Source organism: Python bivittatus, unplaced genomic scaffold (assembly GCF_059951505.1).
Source record: "Python bivittatus isolate LINGU-HERP-01145 unplaced genomic scaffold, Pbiv_v1 ctg000220_np1212, whole genome shotgun sequence".
NCBI classification, from domain to species: Eukaryota; Metazoa; Chordata; class Lepidosauria; order Squamata; family Pythonidae; genus Python; species Python bivittatus.
This window is the reverse complement of record NW_028277048.1, coordinates 29,469,842-29,494,452: the sequence shown is the minus strand read 5'-3', so window position 1 is coordinate 29,494,452 and position 24,611 is coordinate 29,469,842. Positions and strand designations below refer to the sequence as shown.

Here is a 24,611-nt window from a genome sequence, read left to right as displayed (position 1 = left end):
TATTTGCAGACCTTTCTTTCTTCTTTCTCTCTCTCTCTTTTCTTTCTACTTGTATACTGTCAAATCAATACAGACTCAATCAACAAAAAAATCTGTAACAGTAAGGATGTTCTTTGAAAAATGCATGTTGTGACACCTTTATTAGGCTAATTCAGATACATGCAAGTTTTCAAGTTCTGCAAAACTCTTTGACCACAGAGTATTTTTTATTATTTAATACGTACGCCAACTGAATAAGAAAGAATAGGGCTTCTCCTATTCTTCTCTTGGGCCAAGAAAACTTTTGATGATGATACTTTGGAAGATTTTTTAAAAGCCTTTAAAAGTCTCTTTCTGACAGGAGGAACTGAATGAGCATAATGACTTCATGTAAAATGACTGCTGGCCAAATAGGATATTCAAATGACCTTGTGTGTTTCCTAAAGTTAGGCCTTGTTGAATTTTGCTATCAGAAATAAAAGTGCTATTAATACTATGCTAGATTGTTACAACTGGTACAGCACTGAGTCGTCTTACAGATGGGCATATAGTTACCTAGGAGATCTGGAGATTTTTTCATCTTTGTTTTGTATATGTCTTGGCTGAGCTTGGCAACGCAAACTTACTTTCTCATAATTGAAATCATAACAGGAAAGTAGCATGCCTCTTTGCCTGTGCTGACTGGGTTAGAATAATTTTCCTTTCTATTTTAAATTTCCTTTATTTTCTGTTCACATATCAGTTTGAGCAAAATCAACTAATAAAAACCTATCAGCAAGTACTCATGTCTATTTTAATTTTTAGCTTAGTGTTAACTTTGTGTGGCTTAAGACAAAAGCATTCATGGAACTACTTTGTGGAAAAGCAGAATCCAGTTCATTTTTACTGCACATAAAGACACAACTTTATATGCTGTATAGGTAATCCCATATATGAAAACATTCCCAAATTCAGGAAGCTCCTGGCAACTGCAGAAGGAGAGGGAGAATTCAATCTGCCATTAGCATCTGTTCCACTATCAGCAGACCCTGGATATATCACTCTTTTGCTTTAAATTTACCAGATAAATTTACCTGTAATCAAGAAACATAAATGGGCACAACCTTGCTATATTTTAAAAATAATCTTATTATATTTTGAAAGTTCTGCTTGGTTTGGAAATGCAAATTTAGACACATTCATGTATATATTTGCATGCATGTGTGCACCTACCACCACAGATCAGTCTAAAGGACTTCTACATCACCAAACATATTTTTCTATAGTAGCAATGCACTTGTTCAGATTCAAGTCAAGTACTATGATCCAGAAGGATAAAATTATGCGAGCTGTGGTTTAGCTTCCCACATCTCAAAGATTTCATAAAAGTTATTTAAAAAATGGCTAAAGGATCTCTTATGCAAAAATTTTATTAAGGCATTTTAACTTTCTAAAATGTTAAAGTAGCTATAATGTCACTGAAATTAAACCACACTATTTCCAGGAAATAGTGCATGCCCTAATTCTCTTTTCAAAAAGGATGACTTTCCCACACAAGTAAACTTCAAATACACTGAATGCTTTATAGCACACATCATCTACTAAAAATATAATTTAACAACTGGTATATTGCTAATATTTTTTCAGGCCAGAATCTTAAAACACTGACAATTACCTTAGCTGACTACCCTCTGTATCTCTCAATGTGAGATCCTTCACTGCTGTATTTCTATTTTATATTGAACTTATGGAATATGGTACAAAATGCACACAAGAATATTTATTTAAATTAGTGACATGCAAAATATTTCAAATTAAAAAAAATTCTCTATACACTCCAACACAGTTCTGATCATTCTGGAAGTGTTCCAGAACAATTTCAGCTTAGGATGAGATGGAAAATATACAACATATTATGGGAATTATAAAAAAATTACATCAAAATGTATACCTATCCATTGCAGTGATGCAAACCCCAGTTTTTATAGAATAGAACTTTATGTGCTATGAAAACTTATGAAACCAATTTGGCTCTATGGGGATACATCTCTATAATACTGTCAGCATGCAGGGTTTTTAAAATATTATTTTCAGAATATATTGTGAAAATTAAATAATATATTCAAAATTGGGGTTTCCTTAATGCATAAGTATGTATGACACTGCTCCTGCTCAATGTATGCTTTGAATTTTTTTTCCCCCTGGCATTTCCCTAAATAAGAATTCTGTTTTCTAAATTTAGGCTCCCAATTTCAACAGTCACCAGATAAATCAAAGCCCAGCTAAAGGACAGCTTAAAGATTTTGGTCTCAGACCAAACTTCTGAGCAGCAAGGACCTTGTCACATATACTAGCATGAACCATTTCAGACAGTACTTTTCACAACAGCTAAAACACCCTTTGAGAGAGCCAGTTTGGTGTAGTGGTTAAGGCACTGGGATAGAAACCAGGAGAATGTGAGTTCTAGTCCTGTCTTAGGCACAAAGCCAGCTGGGTGACCTTGGGCCAGTCACACTCTCTCAGTCTTAGGAAGCAGGCAAGGGCAAACCTCTTCTGAAATCTTGCCAAGAAAACTGCAGGGACCTGTCCAGACAGTCACCAGGAGTCAACTGACTTAAAGGTACACACGTGCACACACACAACTTCCCTCCAGAGCTAGACTTAGGCCTACACTTAGATGGTTTTAAACTCAACTTCCTCCTGTTTAGTCAGATAGCCTTGTAGTCTAGAGTACTCATCAACAGAATTGTATGAGGAGATGTGTATCTTGCTGTGGTTTGAGGACCATACACTTTTTCACAAATTGTACTTTATTGTGACCCTACTGCCCAGCTTTTCTGATTTTAAAAGTTTGCAATCTGCATAAAATGAAAAGTCAGGCAGCTCAAAAAAGCCATGTTACATATGGTTACAATGTAAATCTCAATGCTTGGTTTTAGGAAACATTTCCCAAGGACCCAAACAACCAACAGAAACAAGTCAGGAGACAGGATAATTATCTCTTTAAACAAATCATTCTTGGTTTAAGTCTTGCAAGAAGATAAAACCCATTCTCCATGGCTGAATTCTCAAAGACTATTTTTAACACCACTGACCTGGAAATTTAAACTAAACACAAATGAACTAATAGCTAAATACGTGTACATTCTCAATGCAAGACTATTTCATCCTGCATGCCCAAATAAATGACCTAATGCCTTCTGGATATTTTGGATTTTATCTCCCACCAGTCCCACTATCATGGCTAGCAGCAAGAAAAATGAGTGTGGGAGATCAAAACTTCTGGAGTGCATCAGGCTGCTATCCAGATTGTACAGCAGAGAACTAAACACTTGGTTTGGAAAACAGGAATTCCTTCTGAATTATAAATATTTCACAACATCGGGCAGGTACACAAATCCCAGCTATAATCTCATCAAGGCAGTAACAGAGTGTTAAGGAACACTCCAAACTCTCAAGTCTTGAACTACCCTAAATATAACAAATCAATCAAAAGATCAAACTATTTTAATTAATTAGTCTTTCAATCAAACTTCAACAATAATTTATAACTGCTAGCCTCACAGACATCAGACTCATCAACATGCAGAGCAATCTTGGTAACTCTGCACAGTATTAGCAGCCAGTCATCTATTTTCTGACACTATTCACTTTCACACGTCATCCTTCATTAACATACAACCCAAAAAAATACATTCAATGACACACTAATCAGAAAATAAATCTTCACTAACTTATGTTACACTAATTAGGTTGCTGCTCATTCTGTAATAAATACGCACACACAAAGACTTCCATCTGCAAGTAGCATGCCACATATTTAGATTACAGACCTATTGGTCTGAATTCCATATACAGAACACTTGATAGCCAAGTGTAACATGCACACTAGAAGACAGATGATCAAAAACACATATTAGTTAAGTAAATAGCTAGATCTGTGCTTAATTGTAGCCATGTGAGCTCCAGATATTTTGAACTGTAACTTCCATAAGCCCCAGACCAATGGTCAGGGATTAAAGAAAAGACCTGGAATCTAATATATTTTTGAGATGCCCTGTCAGTTTATATTATTTAATTATGTAGGAGTACATTTTCAACAAATATATTTCTATCTCATGAAAAACAGAACTTATGAATTTTGCTCTATACATTATTTAGGACACCTGCTGAGAGGCATACAGTAGGTAAACTCATCCAAACCGCCCCCCCCCTTTTTGACTTCCATATTTAGTCAAGATGAGTCAACAAAGCCTTAAGCCCAGATCCCCAGATCTCTAGCTAGGTTATGTTTAAATCACCAATGAAAGACTAGCAAGTATATTTCCCACAGTGAGCAGCTGATTTTGGAGGGAGAGGAAACTTGGTGACTTGTCTTATTCTGAGGAAGTACAGTTGGTGCCCTTGTAACAGCAACTTGCTACTGAATAAAGACAATTTATTCAGAGTCGCTTGTTTTGTGAGATGGGTGGCTATATAAATTAGATAAATGAATACAAAAATTTAAACATTTAAAAATGCTTTGGTCCAAGATATAAAAGCAGAAGATGAGCTGGCATTTAGAAAAGATGGAAAGAAAAGAAAATTTTTTTTTCCAGGTGAAAAGATCAAATTAGCTTGCACATTTCTATCCTCATCTGTCCTCCAAGGAACAGCTGGTCCAGAAATTCAAATAAACCTAACCCCATAAGGAAGTGGTCTCTGGGTGCCCATTGACACCTCTTCCACTTTTTCATCCTTTCAGTTTTGCTCAGCTTCTTCGTCTGCCCTTTCTACACCCACTTGCCAACTTTCTGCGTCTCCTAAAACTAGTTTCCCTCTTCTTCAGCCTGCCCTCCAAGGTCCTACAAAACCCCATTTCTGCACACTTAACCCGCTGCTTTCTGCTTGGTTTCTAACCCGCTGCCCTCTGTCCTTTCCATCTCCTACCCTCGCTTAAATTCCAACACCTGGTTCTCTCTCCCCCAACACCTTCTCCTTCTCACCAACCACCCTTTTGCCAGACAATCCGACCCCCTTCATTCCACTAAGGGAAGACAAAACAAGACAAGACACACGTGTATCCTACCTCCGTAACATCACTCTTCCTCGTCCTCCCTGAGGCTCAGCCAGCCAGCCAGCCCGCCCGCCCGCCCTCACCTGCTTCATGCACGGGGCGGGCGACCGGGCTTCCCTTCTCTCCGGCCCAGCCGGCGCTTCTCTTCCTTCCCCCTCTTTAATGCTGACCTTCCCAGTCGCTCCCTCCCGCACTCACGTTCTCCCACCAGCAGGATCCTCACGTCCTTCTTCATCGTGCTATTCCTCCGCCTTCGGGGCCCCGCGATCCGGCTCCCGCTCACATCAGGGCTTCGGCAAGGCGGGGGACCCACGGCCTACTACGCTCGATCCGCTCGTGCCGTCCCGCCTCCAACAGCCGGCGCGCGCCCGCTCCCAAGATCGCCCCCAGCGCCTGGTTCGCAACCTTTCCCTCCACCAACCATAGACGGAAGGCTAGAAGGATAGATGGCTTTGAACTTCCGGAGCTATGTTTGCAGCCCTTCAATGGCGGGGAAGGCTCTCTTCCAGGTGCCGCTCTATGTCGGTTGCTCTATAATGAGCGCTCAATAGGCGCCCATCGGCATTTCCTGGCCGTACGGATCGGAGAGGCAGTCTGATGGGGAGCAAACCGGAAGTGTAGCTGCCTCTGGTGCCTGCTAGAGTTTAATTTTTAAAACACGTGTTCAGGAGCACAGAAACGCTTTGTTTTTTAACTGAAATTGTAATTTAACTTAATTTGGAAAATAATAGGAAAGTAGCATGCAACTACTTCGGGCCACAATACACATCTTCATTCAACTGATTGAGAGAAATGGGTTGCTGGAGAGATGGAGATAGATTTATCTTTGCCATCATTAGAGGTATTTGGTGTATGGTATAAGATATGTGTTCAGAGTTCATTTTACGTTCAATTATTTTTGAAATGTGTTGCTGTCCTTCAAAATCAAAGTTTCTAAGAGTTACAACTACTGCAATTACAATATAAACCCCAAGGTAGGGCATCTGGCTCTTTTTCTGCCCTCCACTAGTGTAAAATCTCATTCCAAAAAAGTTTCACCTGCCGCAGATGTAATTGATTGGTGTGATATCATTGTTATGATTATGGCATGGGTACATAAATTCGCACAGGTAACTGTCAATCATTGATTGATAGTCCTAACCCCTTTGGCGGCGGGGGGGGGGGGGAAGCACAAGGCAGCCAAAATAAGCAGACATTATCAGTTGGTGCATGAAACTCACTGGCAGGCAAAAAAGGAACAAGAGCCAAGCATCGTGGATGTTATTTATTTTAGCTTCCAAGATAGGGAACTTTCCTGTAAAATCCATTACAGCTTTCAACTAAGGTCCTTTAGATCATGTTTTTTCATAGAGAGCCTTATCAAAATATGTAAATAGCCCTGTTCTTCCAATTATGTACTTCAAAACAAGTATGTGCTGAAAGACAGAAAACTATTTCCCTGGTACAATATCCCAAAACTAATTCGGACAGAATCTCAATTTCTAAAGAAGCCTCTGGAAAGTTATGTGTTTAAACAGAAGATGATACATAGGGATGCTCTTTCTTCTTTTGGTCTGCCTTTGGTCATAGCAATCCTGATGGCAGATCTGCAGGGCCTTGAAGGAGCTCTTGCTAAAGTCTGGTCATTTTTCCCTTTTATTTTTGTGAATGCGTATTGTTATAGGTTTTAATTCTATATTTATTTATTGAACATGTTGTGAGCTGCCCAGAGTCCCCCATTGGGGGGAGATGGGTGGGGGACAAATTTAATGAAAGAGTGTCCATTATAAATAACATAATCTACAATTACCAGCCTGGACTTACCTATTTACAGTATTATGAAATTTGGTTATATGAAAAAGATTGACTCCAATTTTTAAGAAGGGCTCATGGGGAGATACAGGAAATTATGTGTCTGTAAGCTTAACATCTGTTCCAGGGGAAATAGTACGATGCTATTAAAGATAAAATTAGCAAACATCTGGAGACACAGGCCTTGCTCAAGGTTGCCCAACATAACTTCACTAAGGAAAGGCGCTGTCTAACTAATCTATTAGAGTTTTCTGAGGGTGTTAATAAACATGTGGATACAGCTGCTAAGCCATTAGACATCATCTACTTAGATTTCAAAAAGATATCTGATAATGTCCCTAATCAAAGACTTCTCAGTAAGCTTAACAGCTGTAGAATAAAATGGCAAATCTTTTTGTGAATAAACAACTGGCTAAAAAATAAAAAACAAAGAGTAGCTGTAAATGGACATTTCTTACAACAGAGGGATGTAACTGAGATCCCCAGGGTTTTGTCCTTGGACCCCTACTTTCTGACGTATTTATAAATTATCTGGAATTGGGCATGACTTTATAAGCCAGGTTGCTGATGACACAAAATTGTTCAGAGTGGTAAAAACAACAAAGGACTGCGAAGAGCTCCAAAGGGATCTCTGCACATTAGGGGAGTGGGTGTCAAAATGGCAGATGTCATTTAACATGAGCAAGTATAAAGTGATGCACATTGGTGCCAAAAATCCTAACTGCTCATACAAAGTAATGGGATCAGAGCTAGATGTGACCGATGAGGAAAGGGAGCAATGGTAAACAGTTCAATGAAGGTGTTGTTGCACTGCACATCCACTGTAAAAAAGCCAACAGTATGTTAGGGATAATAAGAAATGGTATTAAAAATAGAGATGCCAATATCGTAATGCCCTTATATAAAGCAATGATGTGACTGCATCTGAAAAATGGTGTGCCATTCTGGTTGCCGCACTTCAAAAAGTTCTTGGGCTAAGGAATGCACTCCCTCTGTAGGTGCATTGGACTCCCATTTGCCAAGTATAAAAGGTTATAGTGGAGCTATGAGGAAAGGTTGAGACATTTGGCTTTTTAGTCTAGAAAGGAGGTGAATGATTGAGGTGTACACAATTATGTATAATGTGGATAAAGTGGACAAGGAGAAGCTATTTTCCTCTTCCCAAAATACTAGGTTACCCAATGAAACTGAATCCTGGAAGAATGAGGCAGACAAAAGGAAATATTTTTTTACACAACTTGTAATTCAACTTTGGAATTCGCTACAAGATGTGGTGCTGGCTACCAGCTTGCCTGGCTTCAAAAAAAGTGTTGGACCAATTCATGGAAGTCAGGGGAATCAATAGCTATTAGCCTGGATGGCAGTGGGACTGCCTCTGAAGGCCATCTGCTGAGAGACTAGTGGGCTTCCTTGTGCAGTTGGATGGCCACTGTGAGAACAGACTGCTGAACTAGATGGGCCAGTGAATCCAATCCAGCAGGGCAGTGCTCCTGTTCTTATGGAGTATATCTTCACAGTTGCATCTGCCTAACTACTAAGTTATGTACTAACCAAGAATTAAGAGAGAAGAGATGCAATTACTCTGATCTAAAAAAGACCATCCTTTGATCAGCTATGGACTGCAGTCCAGTGATTGTGCATGCTTTTCTCTGTTGTGTTGGCTTTTCAACACAATATTGAAGTTCTGTTGCTTTATCTCTCAAAACATTTTTCAGCAATCCCCTTGCTTAAGCAGGCACAGGTTGAGAAAACTAACAGTGATTTTCAAAGTTTTTGCAGACCGACTACTAAGGCTGCCCTGGCTCATAAGGTTTGGGACCTCATAGCTACTAAGATGGGCTTGTCTCAGTACACAGATAGTATGGCACACTCTGGACTTGGTGTTCTGTTTAAGGCAATAAGATGTTGCTGCCTAGCAAGAAGATCAGCGATAACTGTTTTTATGGGCAGATTATTGTCTATCTAAGATGGAATTTAAGGCAGGGAGCAATATACTGCCTATGGGGACTTCTCTTGGGGCCTGCCAGGAACCCGATCCCAGTTGACTTTAATAAAATGTTTTAGTTTAAAAAATAAAATAAGACACAGATACATGCAAAGAAAGGCATCAGCTTCTAGCAGAACAGAGCATTAAAACCAGGTTACTTAAGGAGCCTTTCACTGATTTTTAGGTGTCTTGCCCTCAGTTAGAATAACTGGGTAAAGAGATTAAAAAAAGCAAGGCTTTTTCAACAATAGTCCTTCACTTATGGAACTCCCTAATGTTTTTTATTTTGCCTTTTACTCATTAAGCAACTGTTTTAAGTAAGGAGCATCCCTGTGTGAATTCATATTTTGTTGCACCATTAAATCATTTTAAACCATTAAAGATTTCAAACCATTAAATCAACCAATATTAAATGCAGAAATACTAGAGATCTTGCAAGATTTGGCTTTTGGGGACCTTTTAAATTCCTTATACTGTTTTGTATTTTAGAACTGAGTTCCATTAAGGGGCACAGTGAACACCATCCTGCCAATCCCCACCTTACATCTTCAGTGCAGAGCTTTAAAAATGGATTGTTTAAACTCACCTTTTCTGAATAGATAACTAATAGCTGTCACATTCATCAGTTTGACACTTGGTTGAATTTCCAAATCATAAATAATGGGATGGTATTGGGCTGATGATGAGCAGTGCCTGATTTCCTCCAGACATAACATTTAGAACTGACCAAAGAAGCCCAGTTTCTTGAATAAACCATCTATGGCTGGTTTCAGTAAACAGTAAATGTTAAACTATGATTTACAGTGCATTCGGAAAGTATTCAGACCCCCCTTCACTTTTTTCAATTTTGTTATGTTGCAGCCTGATACTGCAATCGTTCAAATTCATTTTGTTTCTCATTAATCTACACTCAGTACCCCATAATGACAAAGTGAAAACAGGATTTTAGAAATGTCTGTAAATTTATTAAAAAGACAAAACTGAAATATCACATTGGCATAAGTATTCAGACCCTTTACTCAGTACTTTGTTGAAGCACCTTTGGCAGCAATTACAGCCTCAAGTCTTTTTCGGTATGATGCAACAAGCTTTGCACACCTGGATTGGGGGATTTTCTGGCATTCGTCTTTGCAAATCCTCTCAAGCTCAGTCAGGTTGGATGGGGACCATCGGTGGACACCATTTCCAGGTCTCTCCAGAGATGTTCAGTAGGGTTCAAGTCAGGGATCTGGCTGGGCCACTCTAGGACATTCACAGAGTTGTCCCTAAGCCATTCCTGTGTTGTCTTGGCTGTGTGCTTCGGATCGTTGTCATGTTGGAAGGTGAACCTTCGGCCCAGTCTGAGGTCCTGAGCGCTGTGGAACAGGGTTTCATTGAGGATACCTCTGTCCTTTGCTCCATTCAGCTTTCCCTCAACCCTGACCAGTCTCCCAGGCCCTGCTGCTGAAAAACACCCCCACATGATGCTGCCACCAACATGCTTCACTGTTGGGATGGTATTAGGCAGGTGATGAGTGGTGCCTGGTTTCCTCCAGACATAACATTTAGAATTGAGGCCAAACAGTTCAATCTTGGTTTCATCAGACCAGAGAAACTTGTTCCTTGCAGTCTGAGAGTCCTTCAGGTGCTTTTTTGCAAACTCCAAGCAGGCTTTCATGTGTTTTGTACTGAGGAGAGGCTTCCGTCTAGCCACTCTGCCAGAAAGCCCAGATCAGTGGAGGGCTGCAGTGATGGTTGTCCTTCTGGAACTTTGTTCCATCTCCACACAGGATCTCTGGAGCTCAGTCAGAGTGACCATCGGGTTCTTGGTCACCTCTCTTACTAAGGCTCTTCTCCCCCGATTGCTCAGTTTGGCCAGGCGGCCAGCTCTTGGAAGAGTCCTGGTTGTGAGAGAAATGGGAGGCACCTGAGCTCAATTTCAAGTGTTGTTGCAAAGGGTCTGAATACTTATGCCAATGTGATATTTCAGTTTTTCCTTTTTCATACATTTGCAAACATTTCTAAAATTCTGTTTTCATGTTGTCATTATGGGGTACTGAGTGCAGATTAATGAGAAAAAAATGAATTTGAACAATTGTAGTATCAGGCTGCAACATAACAAAATTGAAAAAGTGAAGGGGGTCTGAATACTTTCTGAATGCACTGTACAAACCACAATACTATATTCATACAACTTATAAGCCAAAAAGAAACAAACCACATTATCACATAATGCAGTGTACAGAACCCAGGTTTTATTGTCTGAAAGTGGTTTTGAAACATATATTTTTTAGAATGTATACAAATTCATCAATTAACTATAAATAAAGCGGTTTTAGTGATCAAGCAAAAATATGTTTGTTTTACAACTGGGTTTGTAAGCTGGCTACTTGGAAGTATCCTATGATAGAAAAAGCAGGATGAAATTAAATAAAACAAAAAGGGATATAGTACCATTTTATTTATTCACATCCATCTCTATTCCTCTAAAATATTTTACTGCATTTCTGGATATAGAAGTTACAAGGCTGAACAAAGTATTGCATATGAGGGTTTTTCCAGAAATTTGTTATTTTTATTCTTCTAATTTTTCCTTTTGTCACCTGTTATCAAGTTATGGGTCTGTTTATTTTGTAAGTACTTTAATGACTCTGCATATAGTTAATTCTGGTCTGCGACTGTAATAAAGATGATATTCTCTGCATATAGTACCTTCTGAAATAATTAATTGGCTCTGAAGCATATTCACTTGCAAATATACAGGGCTATATCTGCTCACTATCCCACCACATTCAATTTTATAATAATGCTTCTATTCTGATTTTCATCTGGTGGCACACATGGAAGTCCCCTCTCAATCCTGCAAGGTACCTGGATTGAGTGAAAGGAATGGGCAAAAAATTACTCTCTGAACTTCCTGATTATAGGAGAATTGGGGTCTCCTTAGTCTCTCCCTACCTTTTTAATACCTTCACAATTATGTTATGTGGATTCTCAATTACTATGTAGTTATTAAAAACTAGAGCTGATAGCTGGAGAACTTTAATTATTGGATTACCTGCTGGTCCTCTACAACAATACTTATTGTTCTTACAGAAGGACAGGAAAGTGTACTGAATACAGCCCTGAAAGTAATCTGAGAAAGCTGGTGACACTTCATAAATTACTGGGAATGTAAGATTATAAAATATGAAACTCTAGAACATAAAAGTCATATTGCATACATATTAGGCTATAAAATTTAGGTGACATCAAACTGCCTGATTTTTCTGCCCATTTTCAGTAGAAAACTGTTTAGCTAAGAGTTTCACTAAACCCCACTGTCAGCCATGATGCTCCCGCAAAGACAAAATCATTTGAAAGTATTAACAGGCTGCACAGGGATTATAATGATAGATGACAATAAATATGTATGCATCCCAAACTTGAAGCTCCTTTAGAAACTGTCCATCTTCTAACCTGACAGTGCAAACTTCCAACATGCTAAACTCATGTAAGACTCATTCCCACTCAGGGAGCAGGAAAGGATGAGGCACTTCATATGTCAAACAGCAAAACATCAGAATCTCAAAGATTCTTTAGAGGGCAAATGCTTATTAAGACAATATACATTTGTAGTATGAACTTAATGCCTATTGATATCATTTATAGTTAAAAACTCACCAGCAGTTAAACCATAAATCCAAAAAGCAGGGTAAACTGGATTTGTTGTATTGATTTGAAACTTGTGTAAGCATGTTTCTTTATCAGTAAGAGAATAAAAAGACAAACTTTTTGTTGGAAAGTCAAGGAAAACTCCAACCCGCAAAGGTTTCTCTTCATTAATTCTTGTTTCTTGATTGTTGTGCCATGCTGAGATACATTGGGCTTTCCATTCTATGCACCAGGATAGTTCATTTCTCCCTAGTTGGTCTTTTCTGCCAATTTCCCCACTGGCAACACCAATGGCCCATCCAGAAGATTCCTTGGTATTTACTTCCCAGTAATGGCAGCCTTCAGAGAAACTTTGGGAACCCAGCACCTGACTGTTGCAGAATCTCTTATGGGAACGTTCATATTCATTGCGAACACGAGACACTGTCACTTTCCTTTTATTGCTTGTGAGCTGAAGCATGCAACCAAGTCTTTCATCATCAAATGTAATGTCGGATATCCCTAAATGAAATAAAATTAAAAATGTACTGATCTGGGAGCCTTAAATCAAGAGAGATTTTCACAGACCAAAATCCATTTTCTCTACTTGCAACGTTTTTGCCTTTCTTCCAATGAGTCTGCATAATGCAGCTTACTTCAACCAGTGAGGTGAAATTGGGGCAGGTAAATATATAGTATGATAACCACAACATACAATAAGCAAGCTTATAGGATATTAAGATTGCCTGATCATATTGGATATATTAATATGCTGGGTGTTGCCCAGCATATTAATATATCCAATATGATCAGGCAATCTTAATATCCTATAAACTTGCTTATGACTGTCATATCCAACAACAGTTTTGTGAATAGCCTTATATATATTCAATTACTCCATCAGCACTCTTACATTATATTTTCCTCTTGGGAAAATACAATGGGCATTAGAAGAAATGGACTGTACTTGACAAACATTCCAGCTTTTCCCAACCTGGGGTCTTCCAAATGTGTGGACTTCAGCTTCCCAAGTTCCCCAGTCTCCATGGCTATTGTAAGGAGCCATGGAGATGACCCTGAAGGAACTATCCAGAAGCCATTAAAAATCCAGAAGCAAGTTGCAAGTCTGCTTGTGTTTTCCCATCCCTCCCTCTTATCCCCAGGGAGTTGGGGGGAGCCAGTCTAAGTCTCTTTCTAATACCTTCCCACTTCCCTAGGATTGATATTAGCCATATGAGGTAGACCAGATCAAGAAACTGACTCCACAGGAAGACTATTTCTTCCTGACTCCTTGGACTCAACACATGGTTCTGCATCTGTTGTCTTAATGGCTTTTGAATAGTTTCTCCAAGATCACCTCCATGGTTCCCTATACCATTGAGCCAAATGTTTTGGGAGGGGGGCATTGCCCAGGTTGAGAAAATTTGTCTTATTTTGTAATAAAGACATTAATTTTTAAGGCTCCCCTTTTCATCTGAGGAGGTAGAAGAGAGATACGTCTTTTGATTACAATTAGGATCCTTAAAAGATGTAGTGGACAAAGCACCCATTTGTGTCAGTATATTAAAGAAACAGTCAAAATCCTGTAGCAGATCAGCTAGTTTTGTTTTCAGTAAAATAAATAAATAGTCAGGTATGTAGAAGGAGAATAAAAAAGGAATAAAACACTGGATATGTAGCTTTGTTAACTACTTGTCCATGCCATTTTCATTTGTTTTATTATTTACAAGAATATGTTAAGTCATAAATCAAAAGCAAAGTGTTTGCTCTATGGACTATGGAATAAAGAATGGTGGATGCCATTTACTTCAACTTATTTCAGGTCAAATTGAGATTTTTGGGGAAAACGTGGAGGGGTACCAATATTTTGTCCATGTTGAGAGTTCTGGGAATGATTCTAAATTAGGGAAAGTGTGCATTCTCAAGATAACCATCTGATATTTCTCCAGCAGAGAAATAATTTGTTATAAGATAATGGTCCACACAATTTTGGAAAACTTACTGCCATTCCCAAATGCTATGTAACTAAAAAAATTATTGTCTAAGACCTCTGAAAGCTAACCACTTTTTTTTCATTAATACTAGTAAATTTATGTATTAAATTTTATATAGCGTTGCTTCTAAAGAAAGCAAAATAAAATTTTGTACTCTTAAACGGAATATAAATTATCTCTTTAAGAAAACATAGGTTTTAAATTCCAATTTAACAGCTGGTTTTCAAATTATTTTTGAAAGTGAAAGTTTGAATGTTTCATCTATACATCTCAATGTCACTATTTTATATATGCATCAATGTATATACTTACACTGAGAAAACCTATTTGAAATCAGCAATTCTCTGTCCCTAGTAGATGGCACTGCTGATGAAGAGCTGCTTGCTTCCTGAACTGAATCTTGGGATAACACTAATCAAGGAAAAAATATAAAGAGAGTTTCCTTGTTAAATTTTAGTTGAATTGGTTTCAAGAAGAGATATTTAACTTATAACAGGGAGATTCTGCCAGCTAACTTCATGGTTGTGTTGATACCGACAGTTTAAGATCTCTTGGCTGCATTTATATTATATTTAATTTTTGTACTGTTTTTGATGTTGATCGTTTTTATTGTTGTTAGCTGCCCAGAGTCACTGGTCTGAAATGGGCGGCTATACAAATTGAATTAAATAAATAAATAAATAAATAAAATAAATAAATAAATAAATAAATACATAAATAAATAGCTATTCCAGAACCGTTCCCTGGGACTATAAAATTTTTCCATTTCTTGCAAAGTTTTGCAACTCATATTAACTTAAATAGAGGTGGACAACATGCTACCCATGGTTACTGCCCTTGGCACACATCAGGATTCCCTCCCCAGCTGCACTTTTATTACTTTAATTACAAAAAAAGATTAAATGAGAAGCTGGCATCCTGCTAGGTGCCAGTCTCTAGTATCATTTTTATTTCCATTCAATGTCACATAGCTCCCACAGGCAGTCTTAGAAAATTTAAAAAAACAAAAACAAAAAATACTTTTTGCCTTTTTATGAGCAGGAATAATCTAGATGGTGTTTTTCATCCCTGCCAACTGGAGACTGGTAGTGCAGGTTCCAACCATAGGACCTGGTGATGGATTCCATGATATCACATCTTGAGAGACCCCCCAAAGGGCTACCCGTATTTATCGGCCTATAAGACGCACAGGTGTATAACATGCGTCTTAATTTTAAGAAGGAAGTTTGAGTAAAAAACCTTAAATTTAAAATAAATGACTTGGAAGCAAAATAAAGGGAGCTCTGAACTTTTTGTTGATTAATATTTATACCACTTATAAGGTAAATACGTAATATGAAAGGAAAAGCACCCCTCTGAACGAAGAAAACCGGCGCTCCCCATCGCTCGGGTGAGCGCCTGAGCTCTGCAGAGCAGGAGGTGAGCGGTGGACAAGCGAGTGAAAACTGGCGCTCCCCAGTGTGAGCGCTGGGGAGCACTGGTTTTCACTCATGCGAGATGGGGAGCGCTGGTTTTCGCTCATGCAAGTGCTGGGGAGCACCAGTTTTCGCTCGCTCGCCCGCCTCTCACCTCTGGAGCTGCCCCGGTTACAGCCCTGGCTCAAATGAAGGCTCTCCTCTCCCAGCCCTGCCACTTGAGTATTGGCGTATAACACGCAGCTAGGATTTCACCCCCAAATTTTAAGGAAAAAAGTGTGTGTTTTATGCCAATAAATACGGTGACAAAGCAGGGCAATCAGATAGGGTTACATAAACATGGAGCTCCCAGGCCAGCCCCGAATACTCAACGTTCCTCCCTCTTATAAACCCACGTAACAATCAGGAGATGACCAGACAAGTAGATGATTAAGTATACTCTATTATTTTTACTCCAAAATGATACTTATGCTAAGTATATTTATTCCTGTATATTCATTCCATGTTATTCCTGTAATCACGATTTGAGCTAATTAAATTGCAATATTTTAATTCATACTTTATATACAAATTCGTACTTTAAAAAAAGGGCTAGCCAATGTTTCATTTGTTTTGCTCAATCAAATCAGGAATATCAGAGCTGAACATGAATCAGTGCAGGAATGCTGAAGAGCAAATGATTCCCTAATGAAATGATGAGTAGGCATTCCCCCAAGTCAATTAAAGTAAATAAGCTACCTACAGGAATTATTGGAAAAGAAAATTTCTTCTGCCACATCAGCTGCAATTTCACTGCTGTTGCTTGTTCCTGGAGAAGGCTCTACAGCAAAAAAAAATCCAGGCTGTCAGTCACTGAGACTAGAAACTGGCTTAGCAGAACACAAGTAGCTGCTTATGTCTCAGCCTCAATCTCAGCTTAAGAAGGAGATCTAGCTGACCCATTTTAAAAGGTTCCCATATCATTTTGATCAGCACTTAATTTCAGAGAAAGGTCACTTTTACAAGAAATGGGTGGAAGGAGGTCCAGGACCACCCATACATTTCAATTCAAAGTTGGGGAGCTTATGGCTGTGCACATGTTGCATAATGACAACACCCATTAACCCACAGCCAGTGACAAGAAATGATGGGACTTGTGGTTCAGTAACATCCAGAGAGCTACATATTCCACCCATCTCTGCAAACACGTTTTAGAGATGTAGCTACTGTTTCTTAAGGAGCCAGATTCAGTTCTGAAATTGGCAGCTGCTGATCCCTCTTGCAAGGATAAGATATGAAAAGCGTTCAGCATAAGTATGCATCATGTAATGAAGGTTTTCTCACTAATGAATACATATGCCAGCATTTCCATATGCTGAGTATAAAGTCTGCAGCTGGCAATCAGATCAAACCTGTGTTGACCTGTCACTGGCCAATTTAAATTTAAATACATTTTCCTATAGGGAATGCACACAGATGTATTTCTTAAAATATTACAAGAAGAAATAAACAAACAAACCAGGCTTGTGTATTATATTAGAAGGTACCATTCATTGCTAAACAGGAAGGCCTTTTTATTTATAAAGTTTCTAGTACAGTAATACACCAGAACCAACTCAGCCATTGAGAGAAATAAACCTCTATTAAAGCCATTCCATATCCATATTGCCAATGAGTTCAGTATATTGACAAAGCTAGAAAAAGTGCCTGCTAAGCAACAGACATAGAACAAACTTTAGGGATGCTTATGAGTGAGGCATGTTATAGCCATGGATAATAAAGGATCAGAGGAAGGAACGGAATAAGATTCAATAACCCAAAGCAAAAACAGTGGCAAGTTCAAAAACTTCCATCACGCCCTCCTCATTTGCCACCCAGGAGCATTTGGTGGCTACAGAACACCAGTCAGGGTTAGGTCTGATCCAACCAAGCCATGCTTTCTCAAGTTCTGCATCAGATTAGAACAATGCCAGACCATGCTGGTTTTACATCCTTAGTGATACTCAGAGCTTTGTAATAAGTCAGCATGTTTACTCTTTATGTAAGTGGGCAATGGAAATTCCACCAACTCTGTGATGGCTGCACTGGGTAATTCCTCAAAACAGATGCTTCCAGCTGTCTCCTTAACTCTTCAACAACACTGGCAACACTGCTGATCTTCTGAATGAGAAAAGTAGGTTCATTCATTTGGATGGGATCACCAATGTAAGCTTCTTGTTCTGATGAGGTATTCTAACCATTAAAAAAAAAATCAAGAATTAAACACAGCCCCAGCAATATTTCAGTGAAGAATTTCTAACAATACTGTAATTAGAATCTGAATAATAGAACAGATAAGGGAGAAAAAATGAAATTAAATCCTGAAAAGGTGGAAATTCTGTAGACAGGTAAAAGGCTGGATTTTGAGTTTCAGGTTAAGCATGTTTTAGATGGGGTTGCACTCCCCAGTGAGAGCAGCTTTGCAGTTTGGGAGTGCTCCTTGAACCCCACCTGCCACTGGATTTGCAGATTATGGCTCTTGTAAGCTTTTGAACTGTTAGTGTACCAACTCCACCTTCCTCAGTTGGTTGGATTTAATGGCAATTGCCACCAGTCTTGACTACTGCAATGCATTTGATTATGGAGCTACCCCTAAAAAATGTCTGAGAACTGTAGCTGGCGCAAACCCAGCAACCATCTACAGGGATCATACAATGCCTGTACTAATGATATGCGCTGGCTGCCAATTGCCTGCTGGATACAATTTAAAATGCCCCATTGACTTCAAAAGCCCTAAAAGAATCTAAGACCAAAAACAGCCACTCTTTCTGCTGCGTTGCAGGTCCCTGACTACAGCAGAATTCAGGAGTCTAACCCTTACTTCCAATTAATAAATTTCCTTCTTTAAAAAATAAGATAAACGCAGCCATTGGGCGAAGACAACAGAAAGGGTTATAGCACAGGGGGAAGAAGTCATGATGATCTGAAGATTGCTCCCCACCTCCAAAGTATACACTTGCCCAAATATTCAAGTACCTTTATGTTGCTTACAACCTCTTCATTTGAATAATGCCCATTGGACATACAGGTAGTCCTCATCTAATGTCTACTCATTCAGCAACTGTTTGAAGTTACCACAGCACTGAATGAGGGGGGTGGGTCCTTGTAGTTGCAGCCATTGCAGCATCCCTGCGATCACATGATTGCAATTTGGGCACTTGGCGACTGGCTCACAATTACAATGTTGCAGTGTCTCATGGTCACATTATCGTCATTTGCAACCTTTATTACTGGCTTCCAACAAGTCAATGGGGAAGCCAGCAAGAGGTTGCAAATAGCAATCATTTGACATTGCATGTAATGACCATGCGGGATTCGCCTAATGATGGCAATTGGGACTACCTGAACTGTCGTCGTCAGTGTGGTCATGTGGCGTTGCGCTTTACAACTGCATCACTTAGCAATGGAGTTCCCAGTCCCAATTACTGTTGGTAAGCGAGGACTACTTGTATATTTATTTAGGTATCTAATTTTAATCCACCCAATGACAACAGTTTCCCAGAGTTTATGAATATACAAAGGCAGAAGCACAGCATGGAGAAAAAGAGATTTTAATATTGTATTTGTTGTATATGCTCAGAAGGCAGCAAAAGGGAGGAAGAGGAGGAGGAGGAGCAGCAGCAGCAAAACCCTTTTCAGTAGAGTACAGAGTATTTAGAACTCTCATTTCTGCGTAGGGCTGGGGGGGAAACAACCCTTAAAATACTATAATGAGCAGTCAAACCAATACTGTAATTAACTGTGCTATTCAGAGAACACTTGCGTACATAAAAGGTATCTCTGGTGTGCAATTGTGACATGGATGTTCCATTAAGGGCAGTGAGAATCGCTTCCAAATTACATTTTTAGGATCCACAAGTTTAATAAATGTTTAAAATCAGCCTATTCTGCATTGGAAGGGCCACCAAAGCACATTAGCACCCAGTCTTGCCCTTGTTTGTTCAGAAACAGTTCTAGGACTTTCAATGTTTTAAATAGATCTGAATGGTTACCATTAATGTAATGTTTTACCTTCATCACTTCTTCAGAGTTATTCTGCAAATCCAAAAGATTGTGAATTCTTCCAGTAAGCTGCTTATCAGTTGAGTCTGTTATTTGCTGAGCCACTATAAATTCTTCCTCAATAATCCCTAGCACCATTTCTTCTTGATCACAAATGCACTTCTTCATAAAACCGAAAGCTTCTGAAATAGAGCTTCTGGTTTGAGACATATAATCCTAAAATCAGGAAAGACACTGTTGCTGATGAAAGACTTATTCTATATGGAAGTTTTCAACTTTTAAATTTTCCCTTTAAATTCTAACAGAAGGCTTCGACAGTTTGAGAGCCAAGCCAGCTCCTCTCACAATCAAGCATTCTCTACTACTTAAAAGTCTTCTTCGAATCAAACTCAGCTCCTGTTGACTTCACAATTACATCCATATACAGTAGTTTCTGGGCACTCCCTTCTTCCAGAAATGATTTCAGTTCCCAGTCTAGTCCACAACCCTGGGATGATCTGACAGTTTCCCACCTGCATATAACCAGGCCCGGCCCTGCTTAGCTTTCTGAATTCAGCCAAGAGCAGGCAGGTGGCTTTAGCTGGCAACATCTGTCTCTTTGTATGTCACTTCTACAAAGTAAAACCAGCCCCGTCACAACTGTCTCCATTCTTTTAATGACTGCTCTTCCAGGAAGTGCAGAAAAGCAGTTCAGGAAATGTCAAAGGGAACAAATTAGCAGGAAAGAAAAACAAACCAGAAATAAATCAGATAATCAGGACTGATATGGTTACCACATATCATAACTTTTAAAGGAAACACAAGGTCCAATTCATGGCTGACAGCTCCCAGTATCTGGAGAGAGCAGACTACAGTATTCCAAAAGCCATGCTAGGGAAGAGCAATTGGTCTATTTAATAGTGGCAAAGTTTTTCCTTGATTATAATATATTGGGTGGTGAGCCGGTGCATGCTATGCATGCTTCCCCATGAAATATTTTGCATTCTATTACAGTACAACCACTGCAGAGATTCTTCCAGCATCAGCTTTTGTGAATTATGTCCACTTCATCAGAAATGTAAAATGGTGGGATTATTATTCCCAGCAAACAAAGTTGTTTGAATGTGCAATCTGCCTGCAACTACCAGCTAGAGAGGGAAAAGGCAGACTGCAGCTGTGCAATATCTACACAAAGCCTCTGTGGGAAAAGGGTGTCAGATGTCCTGGAAAGGATTAAAAGGACTTGACTGGATCACACAAAGGACATTTCAGTACCAACCTTCATTGCAATGCTGTCCTTCCTCCAGGTTACGATTGCCTCCAAGACCATCTGCACTTGTTTTGGGATTTCACTTATTTTGACTATGTCCTAAAGAGCCCCCCAACAAAAAACAAACAAACAGCCCATTAATTTTAACGTATTCATTTTTAACTCCTGAAGATACTGATTTCAACAGAAGTAACTGTTTACATTTTATATATGCATTCAGAGATAACTGACACCTTTATTCTAATAAGGCTACCTTGCAGAATAAGATGTTGCAGAATGTAAGGACTTATGGCAAAAATGCTGAAAATGTTCTATCAATTCTGGGTTGCTTAGATCAAATATAACTTTTAAGAAAACAAGGCACACTGAACAATTTTCACTAAGCTTCTTGGAATCCAGACTGTTCATTTATCTCCTCTCCACCATCAGCTGGCTAAGTCAAACCTTAACTACTTAAGTTAGGTTCAAATGAACCATTACTCCCTTTGGGAACGAAGAAGATATTTTAGGGATTGTGTGTTAACTTTCCAGTTCCTCTTGTTCAATCAAAGGCTTTAGTGACAGCAAAAGTAAAAGTCACACATTTCTTGATTGCCTTTGGTTTTCTGATGGATGTTGACAAGAAAAATGCAACTTACATCCAACCTCTACTCCCACCACACTTTAGGATTCTATCTTGGAGAAAAGCAAGCTCTGGATTTTTAAAAAATTATTACTGATACAAAGAGTTACTGTAGATTCAAACAGGATAGTAAACTATTTTTTTCCCCCACAGCTTGTTGAATAAGCAAAAACTGACAAAGTTCACACACCATGGCTTATAAACCATAGCTTATAAACTACAATTAGCCAAGCCAAAACCACATGGCTCAGTACCATGTATGAATCCAGTTCAAATACCTGGATCCTTCACAGCTAAATAAGAATATTTATTGCATCATTAATAAGTCTCATTAAAAGGGCCTGAATTACATGCAGAAGCTTTGGCAGCTGATATTTCAGAGCTATGAAAGAAGACATAGATAAAAATGTAGCTTGGAGTAATTCTTTTGAGGGCAAACTACACTATTTGGCAGTGCCCCTACACCCACACCTTTTGGTTAATGAAAAAAGGTGGAAGTGAGTGGCTTCCTTGGTGAACAGAAGATAGGTGGGAACAGTCAGCTATTTCCTTTCTGATTATTTGTTTATCAAGGAAGAAGGCTTTAAAACACACTCCATAGGTCATCAGTGCAGAAGATCCCAGGTTCAGTTTAAGCCCTGAATGGGATATTCAGAGCAGTCGCTGGGGAGTTGGATGCTTACCTCTAGGGCACAATCTGACTCCTTCCAGAATTTGCCAGGTATGATAGCTAGAGAGGATGGAAGTTGATTTCCATCCCGAAAAATAAATGCTAGGAAAGGCTACTTAGGCTTCGTCTTAAACTTTAGACAATACTAAAGCTCCAAGGCTCACGCTGGGTAATGCAACAAAACCTATTATTGCAATGGAAACCCTTCCTTTATCCAAAAATGCCCATCCTATCAATAGGAAGCTCTTTCATTACAGGAGAGAGAGAGAGAGAGAGAGTGTGTGTACGTACACACACACACACAGATTTAAAATGTGTCATACATAACTCTTTCCCAACCAACCCAAGTCTGCATTTCGTACTGCTGATAGGAGGGAGAGATTGGCTAAGTCTAGAAGCTATCAGCAGATGCAACATCTGAACCGGGGATTTCCCCAGCCCAGCTCAGTCCTCTAGAATAACAGCAGCAGCACAGAAGGCCACCCAGCCGGTCAACCCACTGCAGACTCACAGCTTAACCCCAATATTAGGGTCGCCGGAGAGCGCCGCCCCATGCCCGCTCACCTGAAAACCGTGCCTGGTGGTGGCCAAGTCCCGCTTGCAACCCGCCCCATCCGGGAAGCCCGGCTGTGCCAGCCGCCCCGAGGCCCGCGTGGGAAGCGGGTCTCTGGAGGCTGCGCATTTATATCGTTCCAGGACCAGCTCCAGCAAGACGTTGCGTTCGGGCAACTTGTCGTCCAAGCCGCGCTGGCAATTGGGGCAGTTGCGGTTTCCGTGCTGGCCCTTCAGCCATTTCCGGATGCAGTCCAGGCAGAAGCTGTGGCCACACTGCGTCGTGGCCGGGTGGCTGAGCAGACCGAGGCAGATGGAGCACTGCAGGTCCTCCGCCTTCAGCCACACGGGCACTTGCCCGTCGGCAGCAGAAGCCATGGCTGTCAGCCGCGGAAGGCGCCCGAGAGCGAAGGGCGGGCAGCAGGGCGAGAAGCAAAACAGAAACGGCGGCTCAGGGGGAAGTACCCATCGCAGGCTCCAAACAGAACATGGGCTGGATTCCCGGGGAAAGTGGAACGGGCCGATGAAAGAGAAACGATGTTGAAATGACAGGGATTACGTTGTCCTTTCCCCCTTCTGCTAGGCTGTTTTACACGTTCATTTAATACGACCTAAAACTATTGTTATCTCTGAGATAGAAAAAAGGCTCTAATACTGGGAAAGGTGGAAGAAAAGAAGAAGAGGACGATCAGTAGCAAGGTGGATGGACTCAGTTACAGTGGTGATGAATGCACCATTGGAAGATCTGAAAGACCAAGTAAGGGATGGATTGTCATGGAGAAAATCTATGTAGTTGCTGGGAGTTGAAAATGATTTCTTGGCACATAATTAATCAATAAAAACAATACTTCTGGAAAAATTGTGTCACAGATGAAACAAAGTCAAAAGGGATTCTTCCCATTACCAGTGTCATAGCGTACAGTACAGGTAGTCCCGGGGTTAAGAATGCCCGGTTTATGGACGACCCATAGTTAAGGACAGAGCTTATTGTAGCAAAATTCCAGTTAAATACACAATGATTTGAGTTAGTTAGACAGTACTATGAGGAAAATATACCTTTGAAGCATGTTTTTAGAGGCCTCAGATGAATGGGATCACCTTAATAAAATTGAAACATAAAGGAATGTGCAGCACCCTTGAAGCTGGTACCTTTGAAGCTGGTGTGAACTAAGTTGATTGTAAACTCCTTATCACATACATCCCCATAGCAACTTAAGGGAGGATGCCTTCTTCCTTGCATTTGGCACCTTGAACTAATTAGTTTTTTCTTTTCTTCTTCCTAGTAGGTAGCAGTTGTCCTTGTAGATAGCAGATAACAGAGGGGTAGAAAGTAACTTGAGAAGTATTGCTCATTTAGGTATGCCTGCATCATCATATGAATATGTAGGCGTATGTGTTCTTTTTCCCTTCCCCTTCTTGTAGAGCTGTATAAATATCAGGGCATCCATTCTGCCTGCAGGGGGAGTGTCTCCCACTAACCTTTGGTGGGGTACCCCTCCAGTATGTACTGTCTAATAAACACTGCAGTGAAGCCTTGATTATTTTGCATTTGTGTCCTGCGTTTTGATTCCATAGTACTATTTATACATACAATAATTTATACATACAATAATACTGTTCCGGTTTACATACAAATTTGACTTAAGGACAGACCTCAGGAGCGGAACTCATTCTTAAACCAGGGA

At 39.8% G+C, this 24,611-nt stretch overlaps 2 protein-coding genes across 8 annotated transcripts in view; both read right to left on the bottom strand.

Annotated features, from left to right (window-relative positions):
• RHOT1 (ras homolog family member T1) overlaps positions 1-5,532 on the bottom strand; it is a 47,976-nt gene extending 42,444 nt beyond the window's left edge. Inside the window, exon 1 of one of the 5 annotated variants that reach the window (XM_088138217.1) lies at positions 5,213-5,532. Coding sequence is in view for 4 of the 5 variants with exons in the window: in XM_025163589.2 (XP_025019357.1) it covers positions 5,213-5,249 (37 nt within the window). In the remaining variant the exon portion in view is untranslated. The remainder of the gene's footprint in view (positions 1-5,212) is intronic. The other 4 variants (XM_025163589.2, XM_088138218.1, XM_007423500.3 and 1 more) reach the window with 4 other exon arrangements.
• Positions 5,533-9,754: 4,222 nt separating this feature from the next.
• On the bottom strand, positions 9,755-23,400 carry RNF135 (ring finger protein 135). 3 transcript variants are annotated; one of them, XM_088138216.1, is made up of 8 exons: positions 22,939-23,400; positions 21,092-21,181; positions 19,843-20,049; positions 17,862-18,024; positions 16,556-16,633; positions 14,711-14,809; positions 12,435-12,926; positions 9,755-10,672 (listed from the first exon to the last, which is right to left on the bottom strand). In XM_088138216.1, exons 1-8 carry the CDS (start codon positions 23,302-23,304, stop codon positions 10,638-10,640), a joined length of 1,530 nt encoding a protein of 509 aa, XP_087994342.1. In that variant the 5' UTR covers positions 23,305-23,400; the 3' UTR covers positions 9,755-10,637. The 3 variants fall into 3 exon arrangements, with proteins under 3 accessions (XP_087994342.1, XP_007423560.1, XP_025019356.1); XM_007423498.4 differs by lacking the exon at positions 9,755-10,672 and having other exon boundaries at positions 10,989-12,926; positions 22,939-23,399; XM_025163588.2 differs by lacking the exons at positions 9,755-10,672; positions 19,843-20,049 and having other exon boundaries at positions 10,989-12,926.
• Positions 23,401-24,611: the final 1,211 nt, after the last annotated feature.